Below are 17,066 nucleotides of genomic sequence, written 5' to 3'. Positions count from 1 at the left end.
TTTGTTTTGGGATTTCAAAAAAGTAAGAAAAAAGTCAGGTTCAATGAATTCAATTAATTAATTACACCAACAATTAGAACTATTCATTGGCTGTTATTTCAGGGCGTTGTGTGATTTGTAGTGTATTTAATGAGATAGAATTTTAAGTTCATTGTACTCTGAAGAAGCCCACTATGGATATGGATGAAAGCGCTTAGTATATGTAAACAAAGTTTGCTTGGTTTCTATTTTTTGAGTTTGAATAAACTGGATCCTGCTTGAATACTGTGCTGCCTCTCTCCGTTTTAACAGTTCTGGCTCCTGTTGTTTACAATATGTATAAGGCCTTCTAGTCTGCTTTCAGGTGCAAAGGTAGCATTGAGATAGCTCTGATACAGATTACTACTGATCAACTTCTTTATGGGAACTGAAGAAAGGAATAATTCGTAGTCTCTAAGATCTCATTGGAGTGCTTTATTCTTTGAGACTTTATAGGTTTAATGGATTACTGTAAGTAGAATATTAATTTAGGACAGCAGTCCAGGAATGATATGCAGCTTAACTGGAGAGAATGCACTGTAGATTATTCCATGGCACCTTCAATCTGGCAAGTCATATGATATGAAGGCATATGCTTTTTTACCAATTATATGAGAGTTAGAGCTGCCACTGGGAGACAGATCATTCCAGTGTGAGATCATCTCTGCAGATAAGACTTTTTCCTCTATCTGTAATGCAACCTGATAACTGGAGATCATTATTACAGTCATCATTGTTGCTGCTTCTCAACTAGAACATTCCAGTTTAAATACCGGCCTGTAGATATTGCCTGGATGGAGTCTTTAGATTTTTCGCATGCATACCTGGGTTTTCACCAGATAATCTTATGTTCCCTATCTCACAGACACACACTTTTAGCTTTAATGTCTGTATTTAACTGTTTTTAAGTTTTTGTTATCAGCACTTTTCTCTCTATGTTTTCCCAGTAAACAAGGGCAGCAACTCTCTCAATAAAGTAAAATTAAATAAATAAACTTCAGACTAAATGTCAACCTTCATTTATTTATTGTGTGATCCTGAGCTAGACACTTAATCAGAGATACTCCCAGTCTGAGCCAGAAATCAGAGTATATGGATTCCCTGCCCTGGTTAGCAAACCCTTTTTGATAACTACATGCCTAGCTGAAACGTCTAAAGGGATGGTTTCTTGAAGATTGAAGGTTAATTCACGGTAGGCTAAGATCTGTAGACTTTCACTCATCTTGCTTGTAAAGCATGTGATGTTAGTTCATAAATGCATGCCTGGATAAATATCTGCAGATGACTGTATGGCTTCATAGTCACTGTGTGTTTACTGATAATTGACTTTGTATGATCAAGTTTCCACAGCAATCAAATCAGCATATCTCCATATTTAGAACCCCAGAAATGCAAAACATCTGCATCTTCAGAAAGAGCAAATTGATTTGGTGTCACCATTATTTACATAGGCAACATATTGTACACTGGAATAAATGGTTATGAAATGAACTGTCCGTAGAAGTTGAGAGAATGGAATAATTTTTTTTCTCACAGGCAAGACTAGTCAATGATCTAAAAGAGCTCATTCAACTAAATGGCAGCTGTTTGGTTTAAGTTCATTATATGAAGTTATTTGTGTTTGCTTATTCGTTTTAAAAACAGTCAGTATACAAATATCTGCAATTATGCAGTACACCAAAAAGTTTCATATTGAAACTACACTCCTTTTAAAGTTGGTTCCTGGTTTTAGCATGTTACTTAATATAACCCATAGTGCACTCCACAGGATGTCTTTGTCAGTAGAATTGTACAAATTATATTTTAAAAAGTAAATCTAAATAGAAATATCATACCTTAATTGTGGCCAGCACGACTTCCATTATGGCACATTGCCTTGGGGTCAGACTTCTGGCTTCTTCTCGAATGACATGATCCTAAAAGCAAAATAACTCATTATACATTGCATAGAAAACTTACATGAAATCTAATTACTGTAAATGCATTGGATACAGTTGTATATTTATTCTTTTTGGTGACCAGCTTATTTTTGGAGTGTCTTCTTTGACTCTTTGATAATATAGTATATAGACAACTCCATGACTACCTTAGCAGACTATACAGCTGAGTCTGCAAGCTTTAAACTTCAAACCTTCTCCTCCTCCTCCTCCTCCTCCTATCATTTCCTACAGAACTGGCTCTGTTGCAAGGGTCTACATCTAAATGAATCAAATACTAAGCTGACATTATTCTGTTCCAAGCTCACAAAACCTGTTCCACCCAAGATACAAATCTACTTCTTCCTTTCTTAATTTTTGATCATATGAATTGAAAAATTGTCCTCTGCGAAACTCCTTAGATCATAGGATGATTGAAATTACAAGGCACATGACCATTTTACCTTGCCAGTACCTGCCTTCAGACCAAGACCTTTCTCTTGAGGATAACCAGGTCTGCCTAGCCAATGGGTAGCTTGTAAATGCAAACACCCAGTTCTCATTTGAAGGAAGATAATGAATCACAACACTTAATATGCAGTACAAGTATTTTACAGAGGTGGATAAATTATTAATGAACCCCTCTCTCTCTCCACCTCTACTGGTGATAATTTAGATCCCTGGTTCTGCTATTTGTGGGTCTATTTGTTTTATGAGAGCTACAGAAGGTCTGGACCTGTTGGGTTCCCAATGGCTTAATAGGTAATGCATACATCTCTTCTCAACAGTCATTAAGATACAGAAAATTTAGACAGTGTTTTCAATCTTTCCAGATAGCTTAGTGTTTTCAAGCCACTGATCTTCTTAGGAAACTTTATGGTCTTTCTAGTTGTTTTCAATGATTGGCCTAATCAATGTTGCGCATAGGGTATGATGACCTCTTTAGATATGTATGATATTGTGACGGTAACTTGTTGCACCAAGTAAAAGGGATTCTTGACCACTATTAATATATGGTAATCAAAAGACAGAGAATTTGCAGTCCACTTTCCATAGTTGGTTGAAAATTTATGTTAAATGCTTGTGCCATTAAAAATCCTGTTACAAAAATAAGCATGCAGCTGGAGAAATTATACATAGACAGCTCATTCATTACAGAAAGGGCAAGAACTGCTACACTAAAGGAAATTCTAAAATTCTTCCACCCCAACCCCTTCTAATAGTTTCTTTCTTCCTTCTTATATTGCATTTGTTTTTCTAACTGAGTTCCTTAAGTATAAACATAACTCAAAGTCATAAGGATTAGTCTTTTTTCTTTAAATTCCACCTCCTTTCCTTTTGTAGCATTCACTATCTCAGCTGGCAAAATATTCAATCATTCCTGAAAAACAGTCTTGTATAATTTTACTGTGCTATTTCCATATTTTTATCACATATGCTGCATGCACTTCTTTCTGTTTCCTTATCTTCCTAAACAAAACTTTTGAATCTTTTAACCTCATCTACAAGATATATACTAAGCTTGTTAGTTGTATCATGGCTTTGTGGATGGCAGTTATCTTCTTCTTTTAATAGATCACAAGCCCCAAAAAAGAAAAAGAAAATAAGTGAAAGGGTGAAAGTTAATTGCTTAAAAGTAAGAAAGGTTAGGTAATCTAATCACCTCCAAAATAGTTTCAATAGTCTTGAAAAAAAAAGAAATATATGAACTTAGAACACATTCTTATTTTAAAAATTCCACATGACAAAGACTTAAAAAACAGACAATTTATAAACGTCCTGTATTAACTTCTCTGCTCTTCTCACAAACTTTTCTATTGTTATATAAAAATATTTGATTAATATTCTCTTAATAAACAATATACATATTTATTATACAACTTCCACCATCCATCATTTGCAAAAACAGGTATAGGTGAATATTTCCAGTGCTCAGGAATCACTCAGTTAGTTACCATTAATGCTACAATTATTTGTGTCTTCAGGAGATTCAATTCAGATCTTACTTTCTCTAACAAAAAAAAAAGCTTTCAGGATTACAATATATTCCAACTCCTGTCAATACTTTTCCAATATTTTAATACTGGTTCACATGGCCATTGACATTGAAATAAATTGTCTGGTTCCTTACCACAATACCAACAAGCTGACGAATGAATGTAGTGCATAAAGAATAACCTAATCAGAGAAATATATATGGCATACATTATCTTGTATTGTATAGTTTTATTTCTGAAAAGACAAATTATTTTTTTTAATTTTCTGTTAATAATATTCTACTTTAAATCTATTAGAGCAAAGCAATTTCCCATTTAGTTTTCCCTAGAAATATATTAATTGGGTTATTGTTAACTTGGATTTTGTATAACATAGATATCTTCTTCTACATCTTCATAAATCCATTTTTTAATCTGAATAGATTATTTCATAGAAATTATTATTTACCCCTTAAAATGTCTATTAATTCAAATGTATTATTATTTTGTGTCTTAACTTCTAACAAAGACAAATTACACCAAAGCTGGAAGCAGCCATTTTATTAAAGGAAAAAAATGAGAAATAACATTATTCTCCTGAGGTAACTTATTATCATGTATCAAGGACAACATCTGGATAATTATGTGTTTAGAATATTCTATTAGTATAAAATCAGATGAATGTATAACTAATAATCTAAACAAGGAGCATTTGGCATTTGGCATTTTAGATGTAATTAAATGATAAGCAAGGTTACCGCAATACTAAATGTTTATTACATTTATTATAGCATTTGCTGCTATGTAACATTTCAAATCTAGGAAATCCAGCCACCTTAATCTCCTGATGCTATCAGTACTTGCCAAGGAATACTAGGAACACTGCCTCTCCTCAAAAAAGTTTTCTAGTTTTCTCTTAATTTGTGGAAGCCATTGTTCAACCAAAGGAGCAAACAATTTTATAAAGGAACATTTATTAGAGGTAAACTTGCCAGTTTTATTATATTAATTGTCCCTATCAATGAACAGGCAATATTTTCAATTTTATTAAAATAATTTATAATCATCTGATGATAGTTAAAATATGCATTTTGAGTTAATTGATCAACATTAGTATTAATAGATGTTACTAAAATTTGTTTCGTTAACAATAGACTTTGATAGGACAAGGTATTCTGACAAGAATTATTTAATGAGACTCTTTCTGATTTCTCAAAATGAATTACATAACCAATCATTTCATTCTTTTACTCAATCAAATGTTTTTTTTTTTATAATTAGACTTATATCCTGATTAAACTTATCTGTAAAGATCATCAAATTGTCAGCAAAAGGAAGTATAAATTGTTCTTTTCTAATCACATATGCAGTTAAAATATCATGAAGTGTAAAACATAGTGGATTTATTGTTATAATAAAAAAGGGTTGCAGATAATGGACAGCCTTGCCCTACAACAGTGATCAACTTAAAATCAGGTAGGGTCTTATTTTCTATTTTCATATATGCTTCTGTTTGTGAATTTCGATTTTTAATGCTGTAAATAAAGAAAGAGGAATTCATAATATTTCAAAACTTGCTGTAAAAATTTACAGATTAAATCTAAAGCTTTAGCTGCATCAAATTTGATGAAATATAACAAAACCTTATTTTGTTTTGCATAAATAATGATTGATTGATAGATAGATTGGAGTAAATTGTTAACATCTGCCAATATCCTGTATGGACAAAAAACAAAATTGCATGGGGTGAAGCAATTTATCTGTATGGTAAGAGTTTAGAATTAATTGTCTATTATTTTACAATCTAAATTTAATATTGAGATGGAGTGATAATGTTCTGCTCTTAAACCATCTTTACCTTCATTCTTAATTAATACCATATCAGCAAATATCAAGTTAGGAAGATGCCAACTAGGAATAGACATTAGCTGTACTAATTTCAAAAAAGGGCAAGGTCTTTTGAAAAGGTCTGATAAAATTTGCTATATAGCCATCTTGTCTGGTACCTTGTTTCATTTTTAAGGTATTAATTGCATATTTAATATCCTGCAAAGTAACTTCTAGATTCTTTATTCATAATTTTAATTTTGAAGTAGAACATAACCAAACTTCAATTTCAACACCTAGTAAATATTTTCTTAAACTATTTGTTAATGGTATTATCAGTTTCATCTGATACTTTTGTTAAGTTACCATCTTCTTTATAAATTTGTAAATAGTATTCCTAGCTCAAGTTCCCTGAATTTGTAAGATTAAAAAATTCCCCTACTTTATCAAACTGAAAACATTTATCTTTAAATGTGTAAAATGTTCTGACGATAACCAGGGAGATTGAATTTTGCTCTTCTTATAGGAAAATATTTATCATAATGTACAGCTAATAACTGATGCAACACATTAGCATGTTGATAAATATATTTCAAATATATCCTTTCCTTTAAATTCAATATAACATTCCAGTCATCCCTAAAATAATGTAAAAGCTGATAAGTTCTTGCAGCCCTAGTGAAATACTTGCTTAAAAGTTAGAATAATCTGTAAAGGTGGTATAAATAGATCCCATTGTAATTATATATTCATTTAATTTTAAAGCTAAAAGAATTACTCTCTTTTTTATTGTCAAGTTAACCTAACCCAAATGGAACATACAACTTGTTTCACAATAATTGCTACATCTCCTTTACTTATAGAATTATAATTATTATGAATCATCTTAATCCGTTTATTTTTATAGGTACATAGGTGTCTACTAGATTAACCACCAAAAGGGCCTTTTTAAGCTTAGCCATGCATCCCAAATCTATGACAAGTTCTGGTACCCTTAATAAGTGTAAGCAGGGACTTAGGAGATGAAACATTTATACTCTGCCTGCATCAGTTACAGTAACAGGTGCCAAACCAGGGATGAATTTCCCGTTTCCCATCCAGTTGTCCAAGTTCCACTTGAATTGGGTTAGAGAGAAACTCTGCATCACATGGATGGGGAACCTGTTGCATAGACAGGGTAGTGTGTGAGATATATACCTGTCTCTCCAGCAGGTCTTATTAATATCACAGATAAGGTTTAAGTCTTTAGAATGGGTAATTCTGGTACTCTTTGTTTTTCAGATATGCAGGAGGTCAATCAGAGTTGGGTCTGACAATGCTTTGTATGTCAGGCATAGATGTCCCCACAACAGCCTGTAAGAAACAGAAAACAAGGATAGGACCTTCAGGCAGTCTGCATAGGCCATGTATTCTTTTAGTGAGGAACCTCTGTGGATGTCCAATTGCTGGATATGCCCGGTTAGGTACATACAAAAAGGTGCATTGTACTCAGTAATAGGTCTGATGAATGCTGAATACAGTGGAACAATGACTTCCTTAGACCTAGATACCATACCTTTGTTTATAAGTTGCAAAACATAGAATTATTTCCTCACTACGGTAGACACATGATGGTTAAAGGCTAGAATACTGTCTAGGTTTGTCCTCAAATACCTGACTAGTGGGTCAGCTCTAAGGGATGTGTTGTCAATATGATAGTTAAAACAAAAAAACGACCAAGTACAAACGCTTAATTTATTCAACAGAAATAAAGCTTTTGGGATAACCCTTCTTCAGAATACTGAAGAAGGGTTATCCTGAAAGTTTTATTTCTGTTGAATAAATTAAGTGTTTCTACTTGGTCGTTTTTTGTTTTGTTTTTTTTTTTTATTCTTACATCTTCATGGAATAAGCTGCAGTTGATTCATGTGTTGAATGTCAATATGATAGTTACCAGTGGTGACTGTCTTTCTAAAGAATACTATTATGCATTTCTTGACATTTAGCTTTAGTCCATGGCTCTGACACCAGTTGTTTGTCTGTGTCAGACCTTTCTGGAGAACATTTGTGTCAGTGTAGGATTCAACGACAGTTCCTATTTTGCAATCATCTAAAAATGTAGTCATCCAGAGGGCACTGAAATTGGCCTTGACTTTAGAGAGGTAAATACCAAAAAGGAGCGATCCAAGGACCAGTCACTGAGGGACTCTACTTGTAGAGGTTGCCATCCCAGTTCTAACTTTCTGGGTCTTTTCTGTGAGCTAGTTGACTATCCACTGGGTTACATAAGGGTTTGTACCTAATCTCTTGAGCTTGCCAATAATGCCTGAGTACGGTATTGCGTCAAATGCCTTGGTCAGGTCAAGGTAGGCAATGTGAACCATTTTGCCCTCATCCACTTTTAGGTGTTATTTTAGAAGTGTTCAATGGCCACAGTGATGAGTATTTCATTGCCGCTAGTTACTTTTTGTGGGTTTATCTTGCCTGCTGACCATCTGGCTGATTGCCATGGTCAAAAATTCCATTCATCCTAGTAGTATGAGTTCCAATCAAAGCACTCATTCAGGCACCCATTAGGATATATTACCTACATATGATTAACCTGATAACGCTGAAAGCTGGAAACGTCAACGATGAGAACACCAACACCGGAAGATCGACGACGGAGATGACCGACAGTTGAAAATCCCGATGCTGACAACGCCAACATGTCAAACGAGTGCTAGTGTGTAAGTATGCGGTAGTGACGGACAGCAGGTTTAGGGTGCGGGTAAGGTAAGTGTGCGATAGTGACGGACTTTAGAGTTAGGGTGCGAGTAAGGTAAGTGTGCGATAGTGACGGACTTTAGGGTTAGGGGCAGATTAAGTGAGTTAGGGTTAGGGAGCAGGTCAGGTGATTGTGCGATAGTGACAGACTTTAGGGTTAGGGGCTGGTTAAGGGAGTTAGGGTTAGGGCGCGGGTTAGGTGACTGTGCGATAGTGACGGACCTTAGGGTTAGGATTTGGGTTAAGGTTAGTGCATAGATAGTTGTGTTTGTAAGGTTTAGTGTAGGTTTGTAAGGTTTTTGGTGTGCTTGTGATTAGGTGCATTTTTTCTTATCTAAAGCTCATCCTTTCGAAAAGAAAATGTGCAAACTCATTTACACAAAAGTGCACTTAAACAAAAGTGCACTTTAACGAGTACTGGTTCAATGAACCGGTAATATTAAAAAAAAATAAAACAGTGCAACACCACATCATGCTACAGTGGGGAGAAGGGAATAAACCTGTAGTGTGCTCTCGGAGTTAGTATATATAAAGTAGTGTGGGTGTGGGGGTTGCAGGGGGGGTTGTCCCCCCTGAAAAAATGTCTTTGTAGTGTTTTTTGTTTGTAATTTTACTGGTTTGGTGAACCGGTAGTTGTGAAAGTGCACTTTCATTTTAAGTGCACTTTCACGTAACTGGGCTTGTACTTTTTCTTTTCGAATGGATGAGCTTTCAATAAAAAAGTAGACCCTATATATATATATGGGTTTACTTTAGATCACGCACTGAAATTCATTTCACTGAGACCAAATCACCTAATTTTCATGAATCTCATTTCACTGAATTGTAAGCTATAGACTTGATGTTGATATATATTCACCTTTGACTTGTTTGTGATAGAAAGAATTTCTGTAACTTACAGAGCTGACTCTCAGAATAGCGATAGTCATGTAGAAAGTGGTGCTGTATTGTTTTTAAATGTAATTATGTCTCTTAACATTTCTATGGGAAGTATCTACAGTAAAATGGCAGATGTTTTGTGTGTTCCCAGCAGTAGTGGCAGCGTGTAGAATACTGTGAAGCAAGTAAAAGGTATATGTCCATTTCCCCACTGTAGTGCATTCCTGGAGTTAGTATATATAGTTAGGGGGAGTGTGGGGGGGCACATTGGTAGGTGTGGAGGGAGTAGTCCCCACTTAGTTTGTTTTTATATTGTCTGGTTTATGTTAAGAGGATAAGTAAGTAGCGTTTAAGTTGTGGAAAGAGATGATTATTAGAGTTGTGAATTTGTCTATGGTTTCCCATTTAGTCTTTTTAAATTTAACATTGTAAGCTGTCGGTGAAATGAGATTCATTGGAATGAGTTGTCAGTATTGTGAAATTTAAGTGATTTGGTCTCAGTGAAATGGGATTTCAGTGATCTAAAGTAGACCTATATATAAATATATATATATATATATATATATATATATATATATATATATATATAGAGAGAGAGAGAGAGAGAGATTCAGATAGATATAAATATACTTATATATACTTATGTATGTTTATTATATAATGCTGCCAAGGAATGCTTAGTTTTACATTATCCATGTTTCTTTCTAATCAGTTTTCTAATACTAAAAGCTTACAGGGAAGACTTAACAGCTGTTAAAATGCAGCAATGAGCACTGCTTTGCAATGATAGATTAAGATTAAAAGTTTTTAAATCCTAATATAAATTACAGCTTTAATTAGAACCCGACAAGTAGGCCTTAACAGTCAGTGAAATACAGCTGCCCAACTTATTTCTTCAAAATTAAGGTCGATAACATTAATGCATGTTGAAGTTTTATAATCATTCTGGAATTTCAAGGCCACACTTTTAGTACATACCTATGGAAAATAAGATACTAGCACACTCGTGGTACAGCTCTAAAAATTATTACATTCTATTATTCATTACTAGAGTGCCTTCCATCTTTTGGTTAAAGTGCATACTGTACTACAATACAGAATGAGTTGTGGTGGATCAAAATAATTTGCATTACCCTGTTCATGTATCCATCAAGAGAGCGTTTATAAATGGTAGCACACCTTAATATTTTAGGCAATAACTTCTGTGCTAAGGAAACATAAATGACTTGGGCAGGACCACCTGCTAACAATAGGCAGCCTCAAAGCTTGTATTTTGCAGTAACTGAGGCAGGGGTTCATAATCCCTTCCAAACCAACCCACACCCCATTTAAGAGATGTATATTTATCAGCATTATTTTTTTCATTTCACTATTTCTTCACTCCCTTCATACGATTGAACTTTCAAAAGTTTGACTTTCATATGGCTGAGACCATATAATCGAACTTTTGAAAATTCAAATGTTCTTAACGAAGATCTCCATACAGCGCAGAATGAGAAGATTTCCCTTTTCTGCACTGTAGTGCGATCTCGGAGTTGGTATATATATATATATATATATATATATATATATATATATATATATATATATATATATATATATATAATTAGCAGGGGGTGGGGGGCACAGCCCCAATGTGTGTTGTGCAGGGTTGCTTGCCTCCCTGCTAAAACCGTTCAGGTAATTTTTTTTCTTTACTTTTTTCTTAGATGTTAGAACTTTCAAAAGTTCGATCATATGGTCTCAGCCATATGAAAGTTGAACTTTCAAAAGTTCGATCATACGGTCTCAGCCATATGAAAGTTGAACTTTCAAAAGTTCGATCATACGGTCTCAGCCATATGAAAGTTGAACTTTTGAAAGTTTGATCATTTGAAGTAGACACCTTCACTCATATACTCTGGCTTGATATTTGGTTTGTTCCAAGCCTTTTCAGGTTCCCTAACTTGTGACTGATTTCTTTTACATCAACCAGCAATTCAGCAAACAAAAGCTATCGAAATGTCTAATTGCCAACCCTACAAAAATAATAGTCTTATTGCTGTATATATTCTTTACATGACTTCCTTGTTTTTGATATACTTGCTTCTTGATGTTCTGCCTGTTGCTATTTTGTACAGTTCTCAGTCAAGATGATTAATTCCTTCTGTTTGCTGATATGCTGGTCAACATAAAATGATTAATTCTGAAGTTAGGTAGTCGCTAACTTGGTCACTATTAAGGGGTTATACTTTCACTGTCTGATGAATTGTTCAAGTGCTGTGAGTATTTTGTTTTGCAACTGTTTTAAAATGTTATTTCCTCTTCTGATAGCATCTTTTAATCTAGTTTACGGATGCAGTAGTAGGAATTCCTTACTGCCACAACAGTATTTTATATTTATTTTAATATAAATCTTGTTTATCTAACTCAAATTTTACCTCTTGGCAGTTGTTCCCACTTCTGTACTGTGCAGTGACTGCAGTATCAAATATAACATAATTCTGTATGGACCCCAAAGCTCAGCTTTCACAGAATATTGATGGTGGATTTTCACCTTATATCATAATCTCTCTCTCTCTCTCTTTGTTGTGCAGATTCATTGTGTACACTGTCGCAGTTCAGTTTGAAGTCTGATATCTATCTGACATGCAAAGCATGGAGATAAAGTATAAGACTTGATCTAGGTCTCTTCTTTTCCATAAACATTTGTTAGCAGGTCCATATCTGATTTTCTTAAGCATACAATTTGAAACAGAAATGTGTTGCAATTGCCTTGAAAACTAATACTTAAAATTCTGATCTTTTCTGTTGATATACTTAGCTGAGAAATCTTGAGTTTCTCTGACTATACTTCTATATGATTGTGTACTATATGACTGACAGATAAAGATGTTATCATAACATGTGCTGTTTTCATAAGAAGTGCATTTGGCATCTTCCAATGCTCTGCAGGACTATTTGCAGTACTGTAGTCAAAAACTAAATCTAAGATTCTCTTTCCATCTGAGTACAAAATACATTATTAAATATACAAAAATGTAGTCAAATTTGCTTTGGTTTAATTTCTCCAGGTGCTTAGGTTTTTACATACCTTGACGTGGTTGTACCCCATTCCTAAGACAGGGCATAATTAAATTTCATGAAATCAGTTTTGCTTCAGTCTTTGATATTTGATACATGTGCTCTTCTCAGCACTGACAATGTACCCAGAATTCCCCTTTTTGTAATTCTTAAGGGAGTAGCACATTTAGATTGGCTAGGTGAGAAACATCCAGTGTTTTTCAACCACTTGCAGAAAATACTCCATATATCCCCTTCAGTACATGAAGTACAGCAATTACACTCCAAACCTTGGAAAGATGCACTGTCATTAAGCACCTTTCTTATGTAAGAAAGCCTGATGAGCACCTTTCAGAACTGTTATGCTCTAGTCTTGCACTAGAGTATAAACAACGCCTGGCAGAGAACAGCACTAGTAAACTGAAAAAGCTTTAAAAGCTGGGGTACACTTCATGCTGTCACACGCCTTTCTTTTTTGAATGCCTTTATTTGATAATATAGATATTAAATAGGATTTGCCAGCATTGATTTATATGTGGGACATGAGTACTCCAATACCTAGTGATGGCTGTTTTAGAGGCTGGAATTAAAGTATGTATAAGATCCATTGTTTTAACCAATTCCTTCCTATCTATATCTTTGTGATGACAAATGTTTCCTCCAGTCTTCCAAAAGTCTGTCCAGAATGTCTCATTACAGAGGACAGTCCCACGATATGCCCCCCAAGTCCCCTTACTACTGACTTACTAACATCTCCGAAATTTGGGTTTGGGGGTTGAAAACTGATTGGGTAAGAAATAAGGGTTAAACAAGCCCATCTAGCTATTTTCGAGTATATGTCTTCCATTTAAGTGACATTTAGAACTTCAAGAATTATGTGCAAAATTATATTTACTGCACTCAGCAGGAGAGATGAAAAAGTTGTGAGACATTACTATAGTGTGGGTTTACTTTACACCCAGTGACAGATTGCTCTTCTTTTAATATATTCTAAGTCATGGGAAAAGGTATCTATGGCTTGCTAAGAAAAATTAATAAATCATTTAAAACCATGTTACTTCTCCAGTTTTTTGATCAGCATTTTCATGGCATGAATCACGGAATACTTCCTTGAGACTTGCAGCAAATGGCTCAGTTGCTAAGATGAATAGCGGTGGTGCCAGAGGACACCCTTGTTTGAGACTTCTAGAAATAATCAAGCAGCATGAGATATAGGGTCCTACCTGTACCACATCTGTAGTTTGTTTATAAATATCAAGTAATTTTTTTAAAAGACAGATGGAAAATGAAATAATTCCAAACATTGCTATAAGTACAATCATATCACACTATCAAATGTCTTCCCTGCATCTACTGATAACAAAGTCATGGGGGAGAGGATGGGTCATAGAGTTGCTCCCCAATTAAAGCCATAGAGATGCTCTTAAAATATTATGCCATGCAAATTGCTTCTTAACAAAACTAAATTGAAATGGGTGTATTAATAATGGAAGGACGGGAGCTACACCGACTACCCATATATCCATGAAGATTTTATTACCTACATTCAAAATTGAAATCAGCCTATAACTGCCAAGAAAAGAAGGATCTTTTCCAGGTTTCAATAAAGGTAGAAGTATTGCTTGCTTCCAAGACAGTAGAAATCCTGTACCCCTTGAAAATGGACAAACAGGCATTCCAAAAAAGAGATAAAGTGAGAGTAGGAGGGGGAAGATGCTTATAGAATACTAAAGACAGACCATCACTCTTTATGTCTTTATTAGACTTTAGCTTTTTAACATATGAATGGAGATTTAAGATAATATGTATTGCAGCTTTTAATGCTGTTATAGGGTCAGAGATAAACTTAACTTCTGGTTACCTTCAGTAAGGCAGCACAAAGTGTTTTACAGATTTCAGAGCTGTGAAACAATTTGTGTTCATGCAGATTATTTTCTTTACTTTGTTTCCTTTTTTTGTTGTTGTGTCTCCCTCATAGTATAGTGGAACAACTAAAGCTCCACGTGCTTTAAATAATAGTGTGGCAGAACTGTGTTGCAGCTTTCAAAGCTTTAACAGACTGTGTTCCTACACATTCCAGGTCTCACTCACTCTCTCTGCCAGTGTCTCTCTCTTTCTGCCTCTCTCTCTCTCTCTTCTTCTGTAACTGGTATGTATGGTAGGTAAATCTGCATCTACTACAAAGAATTATGATTAGGTCAATCAGATCATAATCCTTGTTTGAGCCTTCTCATAATGGTTGTCAAGATTCGTCTCTCCAGTTTTGTTTCAGTCCAATCTTAAAGTGAATTTCTTGACATCCATTTCTTGAACAAATAACTTAGTTAAAACTGTAGAACAAATTATTATCCTCTATATGTATAGTACTCTGCAATTGTATACAAAGACACACACACTCACTCCTACAGGGCAAACAGTTCATGTAAAGCACATATTTGTGATGGGGGCACAAAAGCATCTCATGAAGGTCTACATGGTTACAGGAAAGATGTGTAGACTCCACAAAGAAGCCTCTCCAGTGAAAAAACTGAAGAGGGGAATGAAGCACTGTGACACAGCAATGCCAACCACCATTCAAATTTGCTACATAATTTGGTTTTCAGCACTGTGAGGTAAACTGCAATAAACTGAGAAAATTTACTTTTTCTTTTGAAAAACATTTATGAAAAGTGTACTGATTGTATTGAAGCAATATCTGATTTAAAAATGTGTGTAAATACTTGTTTAAATATAAAAATAAAATAAGTTACATTTTACTTGCATCCTCTCTAAAATGCAATCATCCACAACCCCTTTTATTCTCAGTAAAATGCAATTAATGAAAACTGTTATAAAATGGTAAACAACTGGATCGGACTCTGTGAAAACAAAAAAACAGGTTAAAAGTGAAACTAAAGCCTTGCATCACAAATGTATGCACTGTTGCACTCTGCTATTTGAAAATTCTGTCTAGTTCACATGATTTTGATTTCTTATTTGGACAGTAGCATGCTTGGATTATTTCTCCCTCAAAAGAATTTAACTATGGAAAAAGGAAGGCTTGCTCCACAAGAAATTCTGTTTGGAAACCGATGAATGAATCATGTTTTTGTCAAGTTTGACTTTGTCAAAGTTAATTTTGCAGCAGTTGATCAAATTTATTTTACTGAATGATGCATTTATGTGGAAAAGCGGAACTCATTGGAGTTCTGCAGTGTAAGTGAATGGTTATATTCTGCTTAGACTATAAACTTCCAGCATGGTGTTTGTTTTGTTGATGATCAGTCAACAGTTGGTAAGAGAATTTGCCATATTCACAGCTATTATACAATCTCAGAATTGATATGTTTAAAGTTACCAGGGTGTTGGGGGAGTGCAGGGGGCTTGCCCCTGCAAAAACACTTCTTTGAGCATGTTCTTTTGCTTTTACTTTATTTGATGAGTTCAGAGGAACCCTCCATTTTTGGTGGTTTATCACCTCAAAGGTATTGAATTTTAGTGTTTTGTGACACTGATGATTCAATAGAAATCACATCTAAGTAGACTGAATGCTAATTCAACAATTAGATGACTTATTGTTAAAGGCTAATCTCAGAGACAAGGTTCAGCTGTTAATCCTCTGCATGTAAGGACTCAGATAATTCTATTTTGAACTCAAAGCCAGAAACATTAAAAGGACAGGATAGGTTCCATTTCAAATGTTAACAGGCATTTTCTGAACATTTTTGTATGATTATTTATCTGTTTATTTATTTTTAATTCTATGGATGTTTTCTGTACAATTCATGTATTTGTTTGAGAAGAAAATGCCTTCTCCTATTTAAGTAAAGCATATCATTGTCTAACACTGAGTGCTTGAGGCTATTTTTTTATTAGACTAACGATATACATTTTTACCAGTGAACATTCTGTTATATGGTGCACATCCATTGAAAGGTAACTGCTCAGAGGTATCTGCTGTCATTCAAATATTTTTTTTTCTTTTGGTCAGCAGAATTGTCCCAGTGGTCCTCTTCTTGTATCCAATTACCCAACTGGCTCATCCATTGTTTCATCAAGGTGAGAGCCTGTGGACCATTCCTTCCCCAGTGCAGATAAGAGTCAGGTGTTAATGAACAGGTCAGTGTGCACTGATCCTTGAACTGTTCTATCTCCATCCCACCATAGCCTGCAAGTTCCACTACAGCTGTCTTGAGAAGTGCATGTACACTTCTGAACATGCTGAGCTTCCAGACCAAATACTACACCATTTGCAATGCAGGCATGATAGGCTCTTGATGCTGCAGTGATATGCCTGCAATTCCTGCTGATGTAACCAATGCAGTGAGCCAGTCTGCTTACCTCCCACATAGACTGATGAGCCCACATTGGCCATTCATTACAATCCTTCCCCAGCCAGGCTCTACAATACCAGTCTTGCTGGTCAAACATGAGTCATTTGGGGTGTAGTCAGGGCTTTATCACTCTGTACTACAGGGCCATGTTCATTTATATATTCACATATTGATTATTTTAAGGATAACCAGGGTATGTTTTTGTTTTGCTAATTTGGACTAACTGGTGGAACATTGCCATAAACTTAGCATAGGAAGGTGTTATTGCTGAGCAGTCATCATTTACTTTCTTTTTTATTTTGTCCAAGTCTTTTGGGTTTATAAATACCATGATGGGAATGGACCCCATT

At 34.8% G+C, this 17,066-nt stretch overlaps 1 protein-coding gene across 1 annotated transcript in view; it reads right to left on the bottom strand.

Annotated features, from left to right (window-relative positions):
• Positions 1-17,066, bottom strand: part of UNC13C (unc-13 homolog C) — a 4,920,764-nt gene that overhangs the window by 302,077 nt on the left and 4,601,621 nt on the right. Inside the window, exon 28 of the mRNA XM_044078941.1 lies at positions 1,854-1,934. Coding sequence (XP_043934876.1) covers positions 1,854-1,934 — 81 coding nt within the window. The remainder of the gene's footprint in view (positions 1-1,853; positions 1,935-17,066) is intronic.

This window comes from Protopterus annectens, chromosome 7.part1 (assembly GCF_019279795.1).
Source record: "Protopterus annectens isolate FY-2018-M chromosome 7.part1, PAN1.0, whole genome shotgun sequence".
Lineage (NCBI taxonomy): Eukaryota > Metazoa > Chordata > Ceratodontiformes > Protopteridae > Protopterus > Protopterus annectens.
This window is presented reverse-complemented; position numbering and strand designations above follow the sequence as displayed.